At 44.7% G+C, this 14,234-nt stretch overlaps 1 protein-coding gene and 1 long non-coding RNA gene across 2 annotated transcripts in view; one reads left to right on the forward strand and one right to left on the reverse strand.

Moving 5' to 3' along the window:
- Nucleotides 1-620: 620 nt before the first annotated feature.
- LOC309360837 (cathepsin L2-like) lies at nucleotides 621-8,131 on the reverse strand. Its single transcript, XM_081895760.1, has 8 exons — nucleotides 8,022-8,131; nucleotides 6,685-6,819; nucleotides 5,255-5,377; nucleotides 3,686-3,844; nucleotides 2,761-2,982; nucleotides 1,841-2,000; nucleotides 959-1,076; nucleotides 621-829 (listed from the first exon to the last, which is right to left on the reverse strand). The coding sequence occupies exons 1-8, from the start codon at nucleotides 8,100-8,102 to the stop codon at nucleotides 736-738; spliced, it is 1,092 nt and encodes a 363-aa protein (XP_081751886.1). The 5' UTR covers nucleotides 8,103-8,131; the 3' UTR covers nucleotides 621-735.
- Nucleotides 8,132-10,118: 1,987 nt separating this feature from the next.
- LOC309361025 overlaps nucleotides 10,119-14,234 on the forward strand; it is a 113,247-nt gene continuing 109,131 nt past the window's right edge. The window contains exon 1 of the long non-coding RNA XR_014164307.1: nucleotides 10,119-10,407. This is a non-coding gene — a long non-coding RNA (uncharacterized lncRNA). The remainder of the gene's footprint in view (nucleotides 10,408-14,234) is intronic.

The following is a 14,234-nucleotide window of genomic DNA, read 5'->3' on the forward strand; positions in this document are numbered from 1 at the left end:
CGTTTCCGGCGACTGCTGTTTCAGAGGCCGTGGCTAAAAATACTACTGTGCGAAGGAGACAGGCATTTAAATTTAAGGAAGCTTTCTAATGTTTGATGCATTACTGTATTTTAAGATTTTGTTGGAAGCCGCCCAGAGTTCCGGTACTTCAGGGTTTTGGCGGGTCCATAAATGCAACCTGAACCGTCTGTAAGCCGAGGTATGACTGTAGTAAACACAGGTCAATAGAAGACATTTTCGCTGCAAGACTTGAACTCAAGCCGATTTCATCGACAGCAGCGGATCAAAGCAAGAAACATTCGCTCAAAGCGCACAAATACATGGTTTTTATTGTTTTGAAAAGAAGCAAATTTGAAAACTTGACATGCAGTCTATGGAGTTGGATTGGAGAACTTGATTTTTTTGCTCTGTCCAGAAGCCGCGGAGAAAGGAAGGAAGGAAGGAAGGAAGGAAGGAAGGAAGGAAGGAAGGAAGGAAGGAAGGAAGGAGAAGGAGAAGGAGAAGGAGAAAGGAGGAGGAAGGAAGGAAGGAAGGAAGGAAGGAGGAGAAAGGAGGAGAAAGGAGAAGAAAGGAAGGAAAGGAAGGAAGGAAGGAAGGAAGGAAGGAAGGAAGGAAGGAAGGAAGGAAGGAAGGAAGGAAGGAAGGGAGGGAGGGAGGGAGGGAGGAGCTCAATAAATGCTGAGGTTTCGCTGGTCCGAACTGCATGGATCCAGTAGACGAGGAAACGACGGCTGGTTAGAAGGGATAACTTGCACCCTCTGCTATCCCGCAGATGTTGATTCCTTTCTGCATTTTCATGTAGCCGTGTTCACCCCAAGCCGAGCCCCAGCTGAGGGAGGGAAATAGGAATTGAGAGATGGTGAGAGCCTCTTCAGCAGGGGCCAGCAAACTTTTTCAGCAGGGGGCCGGTCCGCTGTCCCCCAGACCTTGCGGGGAGCCTCAAGCCCCTCTTTCTCACCTGTTCTTTAGGATCCAGTAGTCAACCAGTCTCTGGCCTTGATGTCTCTCAAACCCGTAGCCAATGGCCAGCATCGCATGGTCTAGGTGGTCGCCGCATTGGCGGTTATTGTAGATTCCTGGCAGAGGAGGAAAAACAGAGAACATGGCTCTGGCACATTGTGGAACAAGTGTCTATTCCAGCAGGGAGGGAACCGGTGGAAGGCCCTCAGGAGATGGACCCCGGTGTCCGGGGTGGAGACGCTCCTTCAGGTATACCGGGCTGAGGCCGTTTAGGGCTTTCAAGGTCAACACCAACACTTTGAATTGTGCTCAGAAACGTCCTGGGAGCCAATGAAGGTCTTTCAAGACCAGTGTTATGTGGTCTTGGCGGCTGCTCCCAGTCCCCAATCTAGCTGCCGCATTCTGAATTAATTGCAGTTTCCAGGTCACCTTCAAAGGTAGCCCCACGGAGAGTGCATGGGAGGGTCTCATCCTACATCCCAGATGGAGCTGCCCTGGACACAGAATTGACCTGCACCTCCATGGACAGCTGTGAGTCCAAAATGACCCCCAGGCTGCACACTTGGTCCTTCAGGGCCACAGTGACCCCATTCAGGACCAGGGAGTCCCCCACACCTGCCCACCCTCTGTCCCCCCAAAAACAGTCCTTCTGTCTTGTCAGGATTCAACCTCAATCTGTTAGCTGCCTCCAGACCTTCACAGCCTTCACTGGTACTGATTTAAAAGAGAGCTGGAGCAAATTCCCCTTGCCTGGCCGTAGTTGGCCAGAATACACAATATTCCCCAAAACCTTCTGCATTGATGACTATTCTGCTTCCAAAGCTACCCCGTGGTTTTCTTCTCCATTGCAGTCTCATCGTTTCCCAAAAGGGCACCTTACCGTGACTGTAAAACTGGAAGTCAAAAGCGTTTACTCCAACAGAAACCGGGCCCTCAAACGCCACCGCTTTTTCCAGGACCTTCTCGTTCCCGGCTGGAATGTTTATGTAGCCCTTGCATCTTGCTGCGATGTCCCATTTCTTGAAACGACAGGTTCCGTTCTGCAAACAGACAACAAAGAAAGGCTTAGACTCTTTTATAAATTGGGAACGTTCTCTGTCCAAACGGCGCAGGAGAGATAGAGAAAGGATCCTTGCAATGCAGGAACCTTTTGCCCAGAAGTCAAGGCATTGATGATACATAGGGCTAGAGATTTGGGGTAGAATATCCAACTTCCATCTTGGGAAAAGTGATGGAAAGCGGAAAGGAAATGGACTGCCTGCTGTTCGCTGAAAGAAAACGATAGGAAAATGACGTGTCATTGGTATCTAACACCGAGTAGAATTGCAGAAATGTACAAAACGAGTTCAAATCAGCGCTGGAATCTCACTTCTTATCCAATCTTTTTGGACTTCCACCAGCCCTTCTGATGATCCTCCGTTCTTATCACTTATTCTGCATTTCTTAGATTCCTATTGCCTTTAACTATCTTAACTAACAGTCCCCCTCGTTACCTTTTTTTTGCAATATTTCAAATAGTCCACCTTACAAAACTTCTCGCAAACCTACAACCGTTTTCGGTTTTCAAACGTCTCGGAAGCCGAACGGTCTTCTGGAACGGGTTATGTTTGAAAACCGAGGTTCCGCTGTATATGGTTCAACCATGAACATGCACGACTGTTTCGTTGGGACGTGGCTTTAGGACAGAAACGAGGAAAACAGGAAGGAAGGGGAGGAGAAAGGAAAGGTGGAGGAAAGAAGGTTTTCTTTAACCTTGCGCCCGTGACTACAAAAATGGCAGGCCTTGCCTGCGTTATTTACCTCCGCCTCGTAGGGATAGGTGTGCTCCGAGTTGATGCCGTTTCGCTTCACGTATTCAAAGGCTTTGGTCGGCAAGCCTCCGTGGCAGCCCTCGTTCCCCTCTTTCCTGGAGCAGTCCATGAGGTTTTGCTCGCTCAGAGACACCAGCTGCTTCGTCTTTTTGAAGTGCAGGGCTTCCAGCGCTCCCGTGGCACTGAACGCCCAGCAGCTGCCACAATGGCTCTGCAAGGAAATAAACAGAGAGGGACCGTTGGGTGTCAAATGCGGACGTTGAAAATGAAATGCCACCATTTCCAGAAGGAGGTCTTGGGGGTGGGAGTGGGGAGGGCAGTATGAACGCACAAATGAATCTTCATTTGCGCCAGCCGTCGGCCATCGCAATAAAACAACAATACGCTATACAAAGAATAGAAATGAAAAGTCAGTTGTATAAAATACATTTTAGGGCTTTGAATCAACGGTCAAATAGTGAATCTTATTCTGATTGCCCCAAGTCTTGTCAAGTTCTGACAAAAAGAAGATTATACATACAGTTGCCTTGCGAGTCGAACGTTTTGGCTCCCGAACGCCACAAACCCAGAAGTGAGTGTTCTGGTTTGCAAATTTTCTTTGGAACCCGAACATCCAACATGGCTTCTGATTGGCTGCAGGAGCTCCCTTCAGCCAATCAGAAGCCGCGCCTTGGTTTCCAAACATTTTGGAAGTCGGACGGACTTCCGGAATGGATTCCGTTCGACTTCCGAGGTAAGACTGTAATAGATATATATATGTATGCCAATAAAGGGGGAAGGGGAAGCTGCAGACATTTCTACTTTTGAAAACCAATCCGTCAAACTTTAGAAACAAGCAAATAAACACATCACAGTAGCAAACAGCAAATTTCTGACTTGGACATCTGAATCTTCACCTGTGGCCTTCAACCCACCTGGTCTTTCACTGGGGTCACGTAACCTTTTGTGCGCCAGTCCACAAAATCGGGAGACTGCCGTTCAGAGAGTTTCCTGAAGAATTCTGCGTTGTCGTTACGTTGTCCGGTCTGGTTAAAGCGCAATCCGGTCATCATCTGCTTGAACTCTTCGTCGGTCTGGGGAGGAGACCAAAGTCATCAGCGCAAAATCATCAGGAGTTGTGTGTCGTCGTCCCCGAACTCCTCCTGTGTCACGGATCAAGCAATGAGCCAGTCGAGCCCTTAGTGGACATGTCACCTGGCTGTGCTGGAAGTTTTGGGGTGCAATCCTAACCCTTGACCCTCTACAGCGAGCAAGATATGACATGTGTCAGAGGCCAGACTGAGGATTACAGGTCTGGCAAGGAATTATAGGAACCTCTCCCTTTCCCTGCTCCTGACCAGGTTCCGGAAGCTGCCCAGGAAAAGTGGAGCAGTATAGATTTAGAGACTTGGTTTGCAGAGGGGCATAGTTCAGAAAGCAAGAGCTTGGTAGAGCTGAGTTGGGAACAGCTAGGAGGAGAAGAACAGGAAGAGAGAGATAACTGGCAGAGGTGACCCGGGGGGAAGTAGGAAGGATACGAGAATTCTGCGATATAATATACAATCAACTTTAAAAGACTTTAAAATTCTCCTTCGAAACCCCCCTCCCCCCGAAGCCTTTCTGTTAGGCATCATGTCGATTGAAAGACAAAAATTTTTATAGAACCATCTTTGTGTACGCGACTGTGGCGGCTAGAATCCTAACAGCAAAAAACTGGAAAGGTGACTTAATTCCCACAAAGCTTGACCAGCAGAATAGAATACTGGGAACTTGCAAAAACGACTGGGAGAATAAGAGGAAACATAAATCAGAAAGTGAGTAAAGAATGGACAATATATAAAACGGTATTGCGAAAACGCAGATCTCCTGACAGGTTCAGATTGAATCTTGGCTATTAAGGAATGCTAGAAACTTAGAAATTTCTTCGTGCAATAGATATAACAGGAATTGCGTATAGGCAAAGAATATGTGGAAAGCACAATAAGGTGAATCGGAAGTCAAAAGTGTGTGTGAAGTTAGAAGATTTGTTGTGTGTGTGTGTGTGTAGTTGTTATTGACATACTGTTTTTTTGCCTTTGCTGTTTTATGTAAACTGTTTTGTAATAAAAAAAAATTAAAAAGGGAAGCTTAATTGGAGAAGCCAGCCCTTCAGGTTAGCTTTTAATGCCTGAAGTTCTCATTTTGTTTTTAGTGTTCTGTTGGGAGCCGCCCAGAGTGGCTGGGTTTTCCCAGGGTATAATAATAATAATAATAATAATAATAATAATAATAATAATAATAATAATAATAATGGAAAAAACCCTATTGCTATTCTAGGCTGCATCAACAGAAGTCTAGTGTCCAGATCAAGGGAAGTCCTAGTCCCTGAGAGAATGGAGATGTTTAGAAGTCGACTGATTGAAAGCTGGAGCAGAAGACAGGCAGAACGTCAGAGTTTGGGCACAGCCAGTTTGGGCCGAGGGAGAATTAGCCACCCGCAGTTCCCACGATATGTGTTTCCTTACCCAGTCCCCAAACCGGTTCATTGCCAGCCTATAGGTGTGTTTTCCCTGGGCGGCCTCGCGGTTGTGCTCTTCAATCTTTTTCAGGTTGCTCTCCCACAAACCTCTGCGGCGATGCTCTTCCCCCTGGTGAGAAGACGAAATTGTTAAGGCTGCGCATCATATACGACCCCCCGCAGGGGGTGTGTGTGTTAGTAAAGCAAACCGTCTTAATTTGTCAGCGTCTAAATGATCTCGAGCGTCGGAACAACTTGGCCACCATCAGGAGATTTTGCCCATGGTGTGGCTATTTTCCACCTTCCCCTTTCGACTCTCCGGCACCCTCTCTGCATAACTGGGCAATTCTAAAATATAGACGCGCTTTGACTCACGCAAGATTGAATGTCTTGCCCTCAACTGGACTTGAGGGACGATGCCAATAGATGCCACACGAAAAACGTCCCTGTGGAGATGGCCGTCCCGAATCGGTGGCACATGCCCTTCTGGCTTGCGCTCTTGATAAAGACTTGAGGAATGAGATTATCACCCCTCTTTTATCATCCATTTCGGGTCACCCAGCCACTGGCCCAGTGTTCTTTCTCTTGGCAGGTCAAGATAGGGGGGAGAGAGAAAGAGAAAGTGATGGAGAACAGAGAGAGAGAAAGACAGAGAAAGAGAGGAAGAGGAGAGAGAGATGGAGAAGAGAGAGAGAAAGAAAGAGAAAGAGAGAGAGAGAGAGAAAGAGAAAGTGAGAAAGAGAGCAAAGGAGAGAGAGAAAGAGAGAGAGAGAGAGAGAGAGAGAGAGAGAGAGAGAGAGAGAGAGAGAGAGAGAGAGAGGAAAAAAGGAAGGAAGGAAGGAAGGAAGGAAGGAAGGAAGGAAGGAAGGAAGGAAGGAAGGAAGGAAGGAAGGAAGGGTCTTTTCTCTTGGCAGATCCAGATGAGCAGGTGACAGCAAAGGTGGTAAGGTTTTTAGCTGGGATAATCAGAATTTGCTATGGCCGGCGGCTGACGCAAATCAAGATCCATTCATTCATTCACCCCCCTCCCTGGCTTGAAAGCCACCACCAGTTGGCCACTGGAACTGAGCACCAGGAAATGGCCAGGATTTGTCTGTGCTGGGATGCAGTAGGACTGGAGAAGCGAGTGCCTCTGAGCATGCACAGTTTTTTTGCGACCTCGAGCCCGCCTTGTGTTGGAAGGCAGAGAGTTCTCTTCTAGGCCCCTTTTCTCTCTAATGCAAAGGGCATCTTTCTGTCTATGGGCTGCACTCCCTATAGATCCCAGAGCAATCGCCTTGTTGAATCCAGCGAGACTTTTGGGACTCCAAAATTTCAAACCCGGTGCAAATACTTAGTTACCGTAACGTGGTTCCCAAAATGGTACTCTGTACATGCTCAGGAGAACACGGCTCAGTTTGCATAAGTTTCGACGCAGAAGCAGGGAGCAAAACTCACCTTGGCATATATTTTTGAATGGGTGCTTTGCCAGAGATTCCAGGCATTGTCAAGGGCAGGATCCTGCGCTGCGACGAGGGGTGTCAGGAAGACCAGCCCGGTCAGGGCCACCACCCACAGGTGAAGCATGTCTACCTAGGAGACCAAAGTGTCGTCACTCAATATTTGCTTTCCCCCCCGGTAGGACTCATTCATCTTTACAGCGAGAAAAGTTGAAAATCAGTTTGTCTCCTCTAGCATCATCCCCGTCGATTTCACTTATTTTGCTAACAGGCCGCTGGAATTTCTTGTGGCAAGGAGTTCCACAGTTGGTTTGTGCATTTAAGGAGAAGGAATACTTCCACTCCATTTGCCTAATGATTTCTGCTTATAGCATGCGGACAACTGGGGCGATATTCATTTCGCCTCTTTTCAACCTTTTGAAACAGCCGGTTCTGAATAACGGAAACAAACAAATTCTGCCTCTGTGGCAGAATTGGGCTCGTCATTTCAAACGGCGGCGTCAAAATTCAGCATAGCCCCCACTCCCCTGCTTAAAGGCTTGTTTCTGAGCCTTTTAATGTTTCAATGTTGTATTTTAATCTTGTTTTTTAAGTTGTATTTTAATCAACTTGTTTTTATTATTGGTTGTTAGCTACCCTGAACCTGGTCTTTGCTGGGGAGGGCGGAGTATAAATAAAATTTATTATTATTATTATTATTATTATTATTATTATTATTATTATTAGCCAATGAAAACAAAACCCACCACTTGGGATACAAATGCTAATATTTTATATGAAGTATTTGTCTGATATCAACAGGGGGAGAGTCTTTTTTCGCAGGAAGGGGATCATTTCAATTTTAACCTCGTCCCAGATAACCCCCTCCCTTGAATCAATGCCCCATGTCCTTTATCTGCTTGTTTCCTTCTTAGTTGGTCAATAAAAATATCATGTGGCAGGGAGTTTCGCAGGAGGGGCTTAAATGAGACCCTCCTTCCGCCGTTTTTCAACTCCCTATTTTGAAAAGACTGATTCTGATTAATTAAATCAGAACGTCTCCACCCAGAACTCAGCTCCTTGTTTCAAATGCCAACATCAGAAGTTGGCGTCGCCCCGACTCACCTGCTTAAAGGGTCATGTCTGAGTGAATAAAACCAAAATTTACCCTTTGGGATATTTGAAGAAATGTTAATGTTGGAAGACGAAGCCTTTGCCAAATGCACACCCAGGGAGAGTCTGACGTCAAAAGGGTGAGACTCTTTTAACCGCATCCCAGATACCCCACCAATATTTTTTTCTTGTGTTCCCGAACTCTCTCCAATATGGCTTTCAGTTCCCCAAAATGCAACATACCTCTCTTCCCGCCAAAAGGGTCTTGTCTGTCTGTCCTTGTCCGTCTGCCCTTTTCTCGTTTCTCTCTTTAGTAAAAAGCATCTCTGGTCCTCTTTTTATAGGTGAGACTCCACTCAACATCCTGTCCACAATTCCTTGTGACATTCTTGCCTCATCGATTCTGCAGAAGTCCAGAAAACCCATGGATGTGAGTGCTGGGTTCTGGGTTCATCTTTCCAAACTCTCAGATTGCACAACTTTTCTAAAGAAATAACGTTTTTCAGGGCAGGGCAAAAATCGGTTCGATTTTTTTCTGTTGCCATTATTTGCAAAATTTTCTTTCAGCCTATTTTTTTTTAAAAAAACATTTTTATTCATTTTCCATTTAATCATATATAATCACATCATTATTTCCACTTTACCTCTTTGGCCCTTTAGAGCCTATTGACTTCCTTCCCTCCCACCTCTCGGCTTTCAAAACTAACTTTTATATCACATGTTCTAGTAGCAGGTAGTTCCCCAGACTTAGAATCATAGAATCATAGAGTTGGCAGAGACCCCAAGGGCCATCGAGTCCAACCCCCTGCCAAGCAGGAAACACCACCAGAGCACTCCTGACATATGGTTGTCAAGCCTCTGCTTAAAGACCTCCAAAGAAGGAGACTCCACCACACTCCTTGGCAGCAAATTCCACTGTCAAAGAGCTCTTACTGTCAGGAAGTTCTTCCTAATGTTTCGGTGGAATCTTCTTTCTTGTAGTTTGGATCCATTGCTCCGTGTCCGCTTCTCTGGAGCAGCAGAAAACCTCAGACTTGCTTGCCTGAACTGAAGTTCAATACGGACACATTCTACTCATGTAAAAACACGCTGATTCCCGGACTATCTGGATTTGGCCCCCGGGCCTTAGGTTGCCTACCCATGAGGTAGATAGTTAAGAGGTTAGGTGGCTTCAGCAGCGGGTGCTGGGCGCCGCCCAGAATTCAGCGCCTGGGTGCCCGCACCCATTGCACCCCTGGGTAAAGACGGCCCTGGCTGGAAGTCCTTCATCTGAATCTCTCCTGTTATTTTCAACTTCTGTGTTTCTTTACTTAGTCATTCATGTTCGGCCCAGAGTTCCTCCAAGGAGCCCACGGCATCCCAAGCCCTTCCACAGATGCTCGCAACAACAACCCTGCAATGTAGACAGCAGAGATCAGGAATTTACATTTCAAGAAGGATATGAATGCAGATAGTGATGTATGGAAGTGAGAGCTAGACCACCAAGAAGGATGATCGCCGAAGAATGGATGCTTTTGAATTCTGGTGCTGGAGGAGACTCTTGAGAGTCCCATGGACTGCAAGAAGATCAAACCTATCAATTCTGAAGGAAATAAGCCCTGAGTGCTTACTGGAAGGACGGATCCTGAAGCTGAGGCTCCAAGACTTTGGCCACCTCAGGAGAAGACTCCCTGGAAAAGACCCTGATGCTGGGAAAGATGGAGGGCGCAAGGAGAAGGGGATGACGGAGGACGAGATGGTGGGACAGTGTTCTCAGAGCTACCAGCATGAGTTTGACCAAACTGCGGGAGGCGGTGGAAGACAGGAGGGCCTGGCGTGCTCTGGTCCAGGGGGTCACAAAGAGGCGGACACAAATAAACAACAACAACAAATGGATGCAGATCATTGCGTCCTGGCATCCAAACAACGCTTATTTTTCTGCGAAGCACTCCAGTCCCTCAGAGTGGAGTAACCCAGTTCCTCTTGCCTCAAGCCACAACAATTGTGTCAGTCCTTGTGGTCTGTATTGTCGTTTCCCAATTCCGCACCTGCGTATACAGAACAGCTGACTCGTGCTAAGGATACGTTAGGCTGACGATCTTCCCCTTGTTTTTCTCTCGATGCACCACCGGTACATCATTTTCATATCGTTTTCTTTTAGCGTACAATTTCAAGTCTGCTTTCCATAACCTTTCCCAATCTGAAATCCAAATATTATGCCCCAAATCCCTTGCCCAGTGTGTCCTTACGGGTTTAACCTGTTCATCTTTTGTATACGACCCCAAAAGCAATCTGTCCATTTTCAACAGTAGTTTTGGATTGTTTTTAAACAGATCAGGGTCTTTTCCAGGGAGTCTTCTCTTCTCCTGAGGTGACCAAAGTCTTGGAGCCTCAGCTTCAGGATCTGTCCTTCCAGTGAGCACTCAGGGCTGATTTCCTTCAGAATGGAGAGGTTGGATCTTCTTGCAGTCCATGGGACTCTCCAGAGTCTCCTCCAGCACCAGAATTCAAAAGCATCCATTCTTCAGCGATCGGCCTTCTTGATGGTCCAGCTCTCACTTCCATACATCACTACTGGGAAAACCAGAGCTTGAACTATACGGACCTTTGTCGGCAAGGTGATGTCTCTGCTTTTTAAGATGCTGTCTAGGTTTGTCACTGCTTTTCTCCCATTTGTTTGTACACTGGAAAATTCAAAACTGTGCAAATTTCAAAAGACGGTTGTGCTTTCGTTTCTGTATTGTTTTGGAGCGTAGGTCGGTTCACATTTTAAAACGCAGAATGAATTGAATTTCTAATCTGGAAAATGCAGACCTCACTGAATTCCACCGCCACGTCCCTGCTTCTGAGTCAACCTGCGTTGGGCCGCAGCGTTAAATTCCTGATTCTGCCTTTTCAACCTTTGCAGGCGACAATGTGCCCTTGAAAACAAAAGCAAACATACCTGCTTATATTCCCTTTGCTAATTAATTCATTTCATGGTTATCTGACTCATTCCCTCCCTTATATCTCCAAATCTATGTTTCTGTTTTAAAATCTCCAAATCTGTGTTGAATTCTAAAGCACATCTCATAACTCGAAGGAATGTTAAAAAGGAAGTATCACTATTAAATTTGTACACCTCCCCGTACCGCAGGTCTCAGCCACAACAATTGTGTCAGTCCTCGTGGTCTGTGTTGTCGTTTCCCAATTTCGCATCTGCGTATACAGAGCAGCTGACTCCTGCTAGACGGACGTTCTTCCCCTTGTTTTTCTCTCTTCAACCCCAAAATGGGTGCATCAGATCTCGAAGCCCCGGGCTCCTTTCCTGCCTGGCAGCCAGGCATTGCTAGGCTGGCGCCCTCTGGGCAGTCTGCGCTATAACTCCCAGCAGTTGCAGCCAGCGCCTGCTTAGTGAAATTCCCAAGATTTGATCGCAGGACAGATGTTGCAGAAATGACGGAATATTTTTTTTTTTAAAATCATTTTTATTTGATTTGACAAACGTCAAGTTGTAACAATGCCAAATATCTATCTATCACCTATCTATTATCATCTATCTATCTATCTATCTATCTATCTATCTATCTATCTATCTCTATCATCTATCTATCGCTATCTATCTATATCATCTATCATCTATCTATCTATCATCATCTATCTATCTATATCATCTATCTATCATCTATCTATCTATATCTATCATCTATCTATCTATCTATCTATCTATCTATCTATCTATCTATCTATCTATCATCTATCTATCTATCATCTATCTATCTATCTATCTCTATCTATCATCTATCTATCTATCTATCTATCTATCTATCTATCTATCTATCTATCTATCTATCATCTATCTATCTATCTATCATCTATCTATCTATCTATCTATCTATCTATCATCTATCATCTATCTGTCTATCTGTCTATCTACCTGAATCTTTTGACTTCCCACCATCCCCTCCAGGGGTCCTATTGTCAACATTTTCAACTGTGTATTATTTCATAATCTATATGTTGTATCTATCCATATTGTCCATAGTGTTTGTTACATTACAAGAGTTGCAGAGATCCTGCTAATGTTTTTGGCTGCTTAGCAGGGCCAGATTGAGTTTTGGTGTGGCCCTCAGCTATTGTAGGTAATTTGGCCCTTTATATGTCAAGCTGTCAACAACAAATTGCTGCTGTTTTTTGTGTTGAATATATGCTATATGGTCATTTATGGACCTCATAGGTATCCAAACCACATAGCATTTGCACATAGCAAAATATGTAGTTTATCAAAGTCATTGTTGAACTGGAATACAATTAATAAGAAGTATATTAATAGTGAAATACAATGAAGAAGTAGTAGATTAATAGTTAAATAATCATTAAGCTCTAACTTAAAATGATTTTTGATCCATAACAAGCTTAATAATGCAAACATTGGCATTTGGCAAAGTTCCTTTAGAAACACCGTTTACAAAGGCTCATCATCTAGTCTCTGGAAACTTGCTATAACATGAAATAATAAGAGGTGCAAATATATGGTGCAAACTACTAAGAATGATAAATAGCAGAATGTAGGCAGCCTATATATAGAAAGGAGCAAACCCGGGATATTTGGGGGAGCAGGCTAGCAGGCGGGGCCCAAGACTCACATCCTTGGAGCCGACACAACACAAAACACTGTTGCTGGGTGTAGGTTTTATTTTATTTGTCTTTTATCTTATATTTTGGAAATGTACATCCAGTTGTTGTTTTTCCCCTTTAAATATTTTTGGGGGCCCCCAAGAGAGTGGGGCCCTAAGCTAGAGCTTGTTTACGTAAATCTGGCACTGTTTTACAACCATGCCCCAGTTTTTTCCAAACCATTCATCCTGGACTAAGGGATTTTGTGGGAGCTGCTTTGGTTGCCATTTTTTGATTTAGGCGTTCCATTTCACATCCACCCGAAAAACCATAACTTGACAACAACAGCCCAGTCCCTATGATGAAAACATGTTTTTCCCCCTCCGCCCCTCGCCAAATTGCGGTGAGAACCTAGAATTACGCAGAGGGCGTTCATTCTTTTCTTTAAAGTTGTCGCAATTCCTCTTCGCTCCTTGGGGGGTTTCTAAATACCAATAATAAAGAAAACGAAGAACGCAAGAAAGAATGCCTGTGATTAAAAGCAAATAATAATATTCCGAGCTTTTCCTGGAGGGGCTGGGATGGGAAAAATGGCAATTTTGACCACGGTATATTTATCCTATTATCTGAAACCCCTGATGAAATTGGGCGGTTCGGAAATCGGTTTCTGCAAAAGTGCAATTGCTGTGGGAGAGATAATATTTTTCCGGTCGCAGATAATGTGGTTGATGTTTTTGTGTTGGCTGTTGCCGCAGGACAGCTGTGCGATGCTGAAGGCCAGAAGACAATTCATCAGACCTTTGCGACTCCAGGAAAACTGCTACAGCCCAGGTGATCTCATTGTCGGTGGGAATTTGCCTCTCTTCAGAGCTCTGGTCAGAAAGTTAACCTTTAAACAGTATTTCAGAGAAGGGGACTCCCCCCATTTCATGTAAGTTCTCGGAGAGGCAGAAATTGTGGATTAGCCCAGTATTTTTTTTAAAGTGCAATAATAACCTTTATATCCAGTTTTTATTAAATTTTCTGTGGCACAACTCAAAGCACTCCTTTTTACATCCTTAAGATATCAATGACTTCCCTTCTTCTCCTTCCATGGTTCATTTTACACATTTCCCCAAAAACAACAATATTCAGTATTCTATTGCTGCATCCATCAAAACTTATTCACACTGTTGAATTTATCTTAAGGCTGCCAGTGTTTTCAGCTGTGCACAATTATCCCCAAAGACCCTGAGTATTTTTTGGGAGGGAAAGTACTTTGAAACTGAGAAGAATTGGTCCCTTTTTCGGAGTTTCTAAGCCCTTTATGATACAGGAAATCATTTTTTTTAAAGTTAAACTCCTATTACACACGATACGATACGATAATTCTTATTGTCATTGTCCCATACAGAACAATGAAATTGAAAATAAACTACATCAGACATTCAAAAACCCACAAGCCTGCTATCCCAGCTATCCCAACCTGGTTAGCCCCCTAAAAACTCTGATATCCCATAATTGATATCAGATATACTCCCACAGAGACTACCTTACACTGCATTTAAAATCAAAATCACATTTGAATAAAAACTGTTTCTCAGGCAGCTAGTTCTAGTCTTTATAACCCTGGACCTTCTTCCAGAAAGAGATCATTTCCGGTGTGCGCACTATCCTGCGCTATCTCTGCCGCTTTCTTATGGCACCTGGAAACATAGATTTGATCCAAGGTGGGAAGAGTGCACCCAATTATTCTCTCCACAGTCTTTACAACCCTGGACAGCATTGTTTTTCCCTGGCCGTGCAGCTCCCAAACCACACACACAGACCATAAGTTAATACTCTCTCAAAAGTACATCATGCCAAAAGTAAAATGCCATCAGCAGGTCCTTTGAGAGACTG

The sequence above is a fragment of the Podarcis melisellensis genome, assembly GCF_964234715.1.
Source record: "Podarcis melisellensis genome assembly, chromosome: 18".
In the NCBI taxonomy this organism is placed as follows: Eukaryota; Metazoa; Chordata; class Lepidosauria; order Squamata; family Lacertidae; genus Podarcis; species Podarcis melisellensis.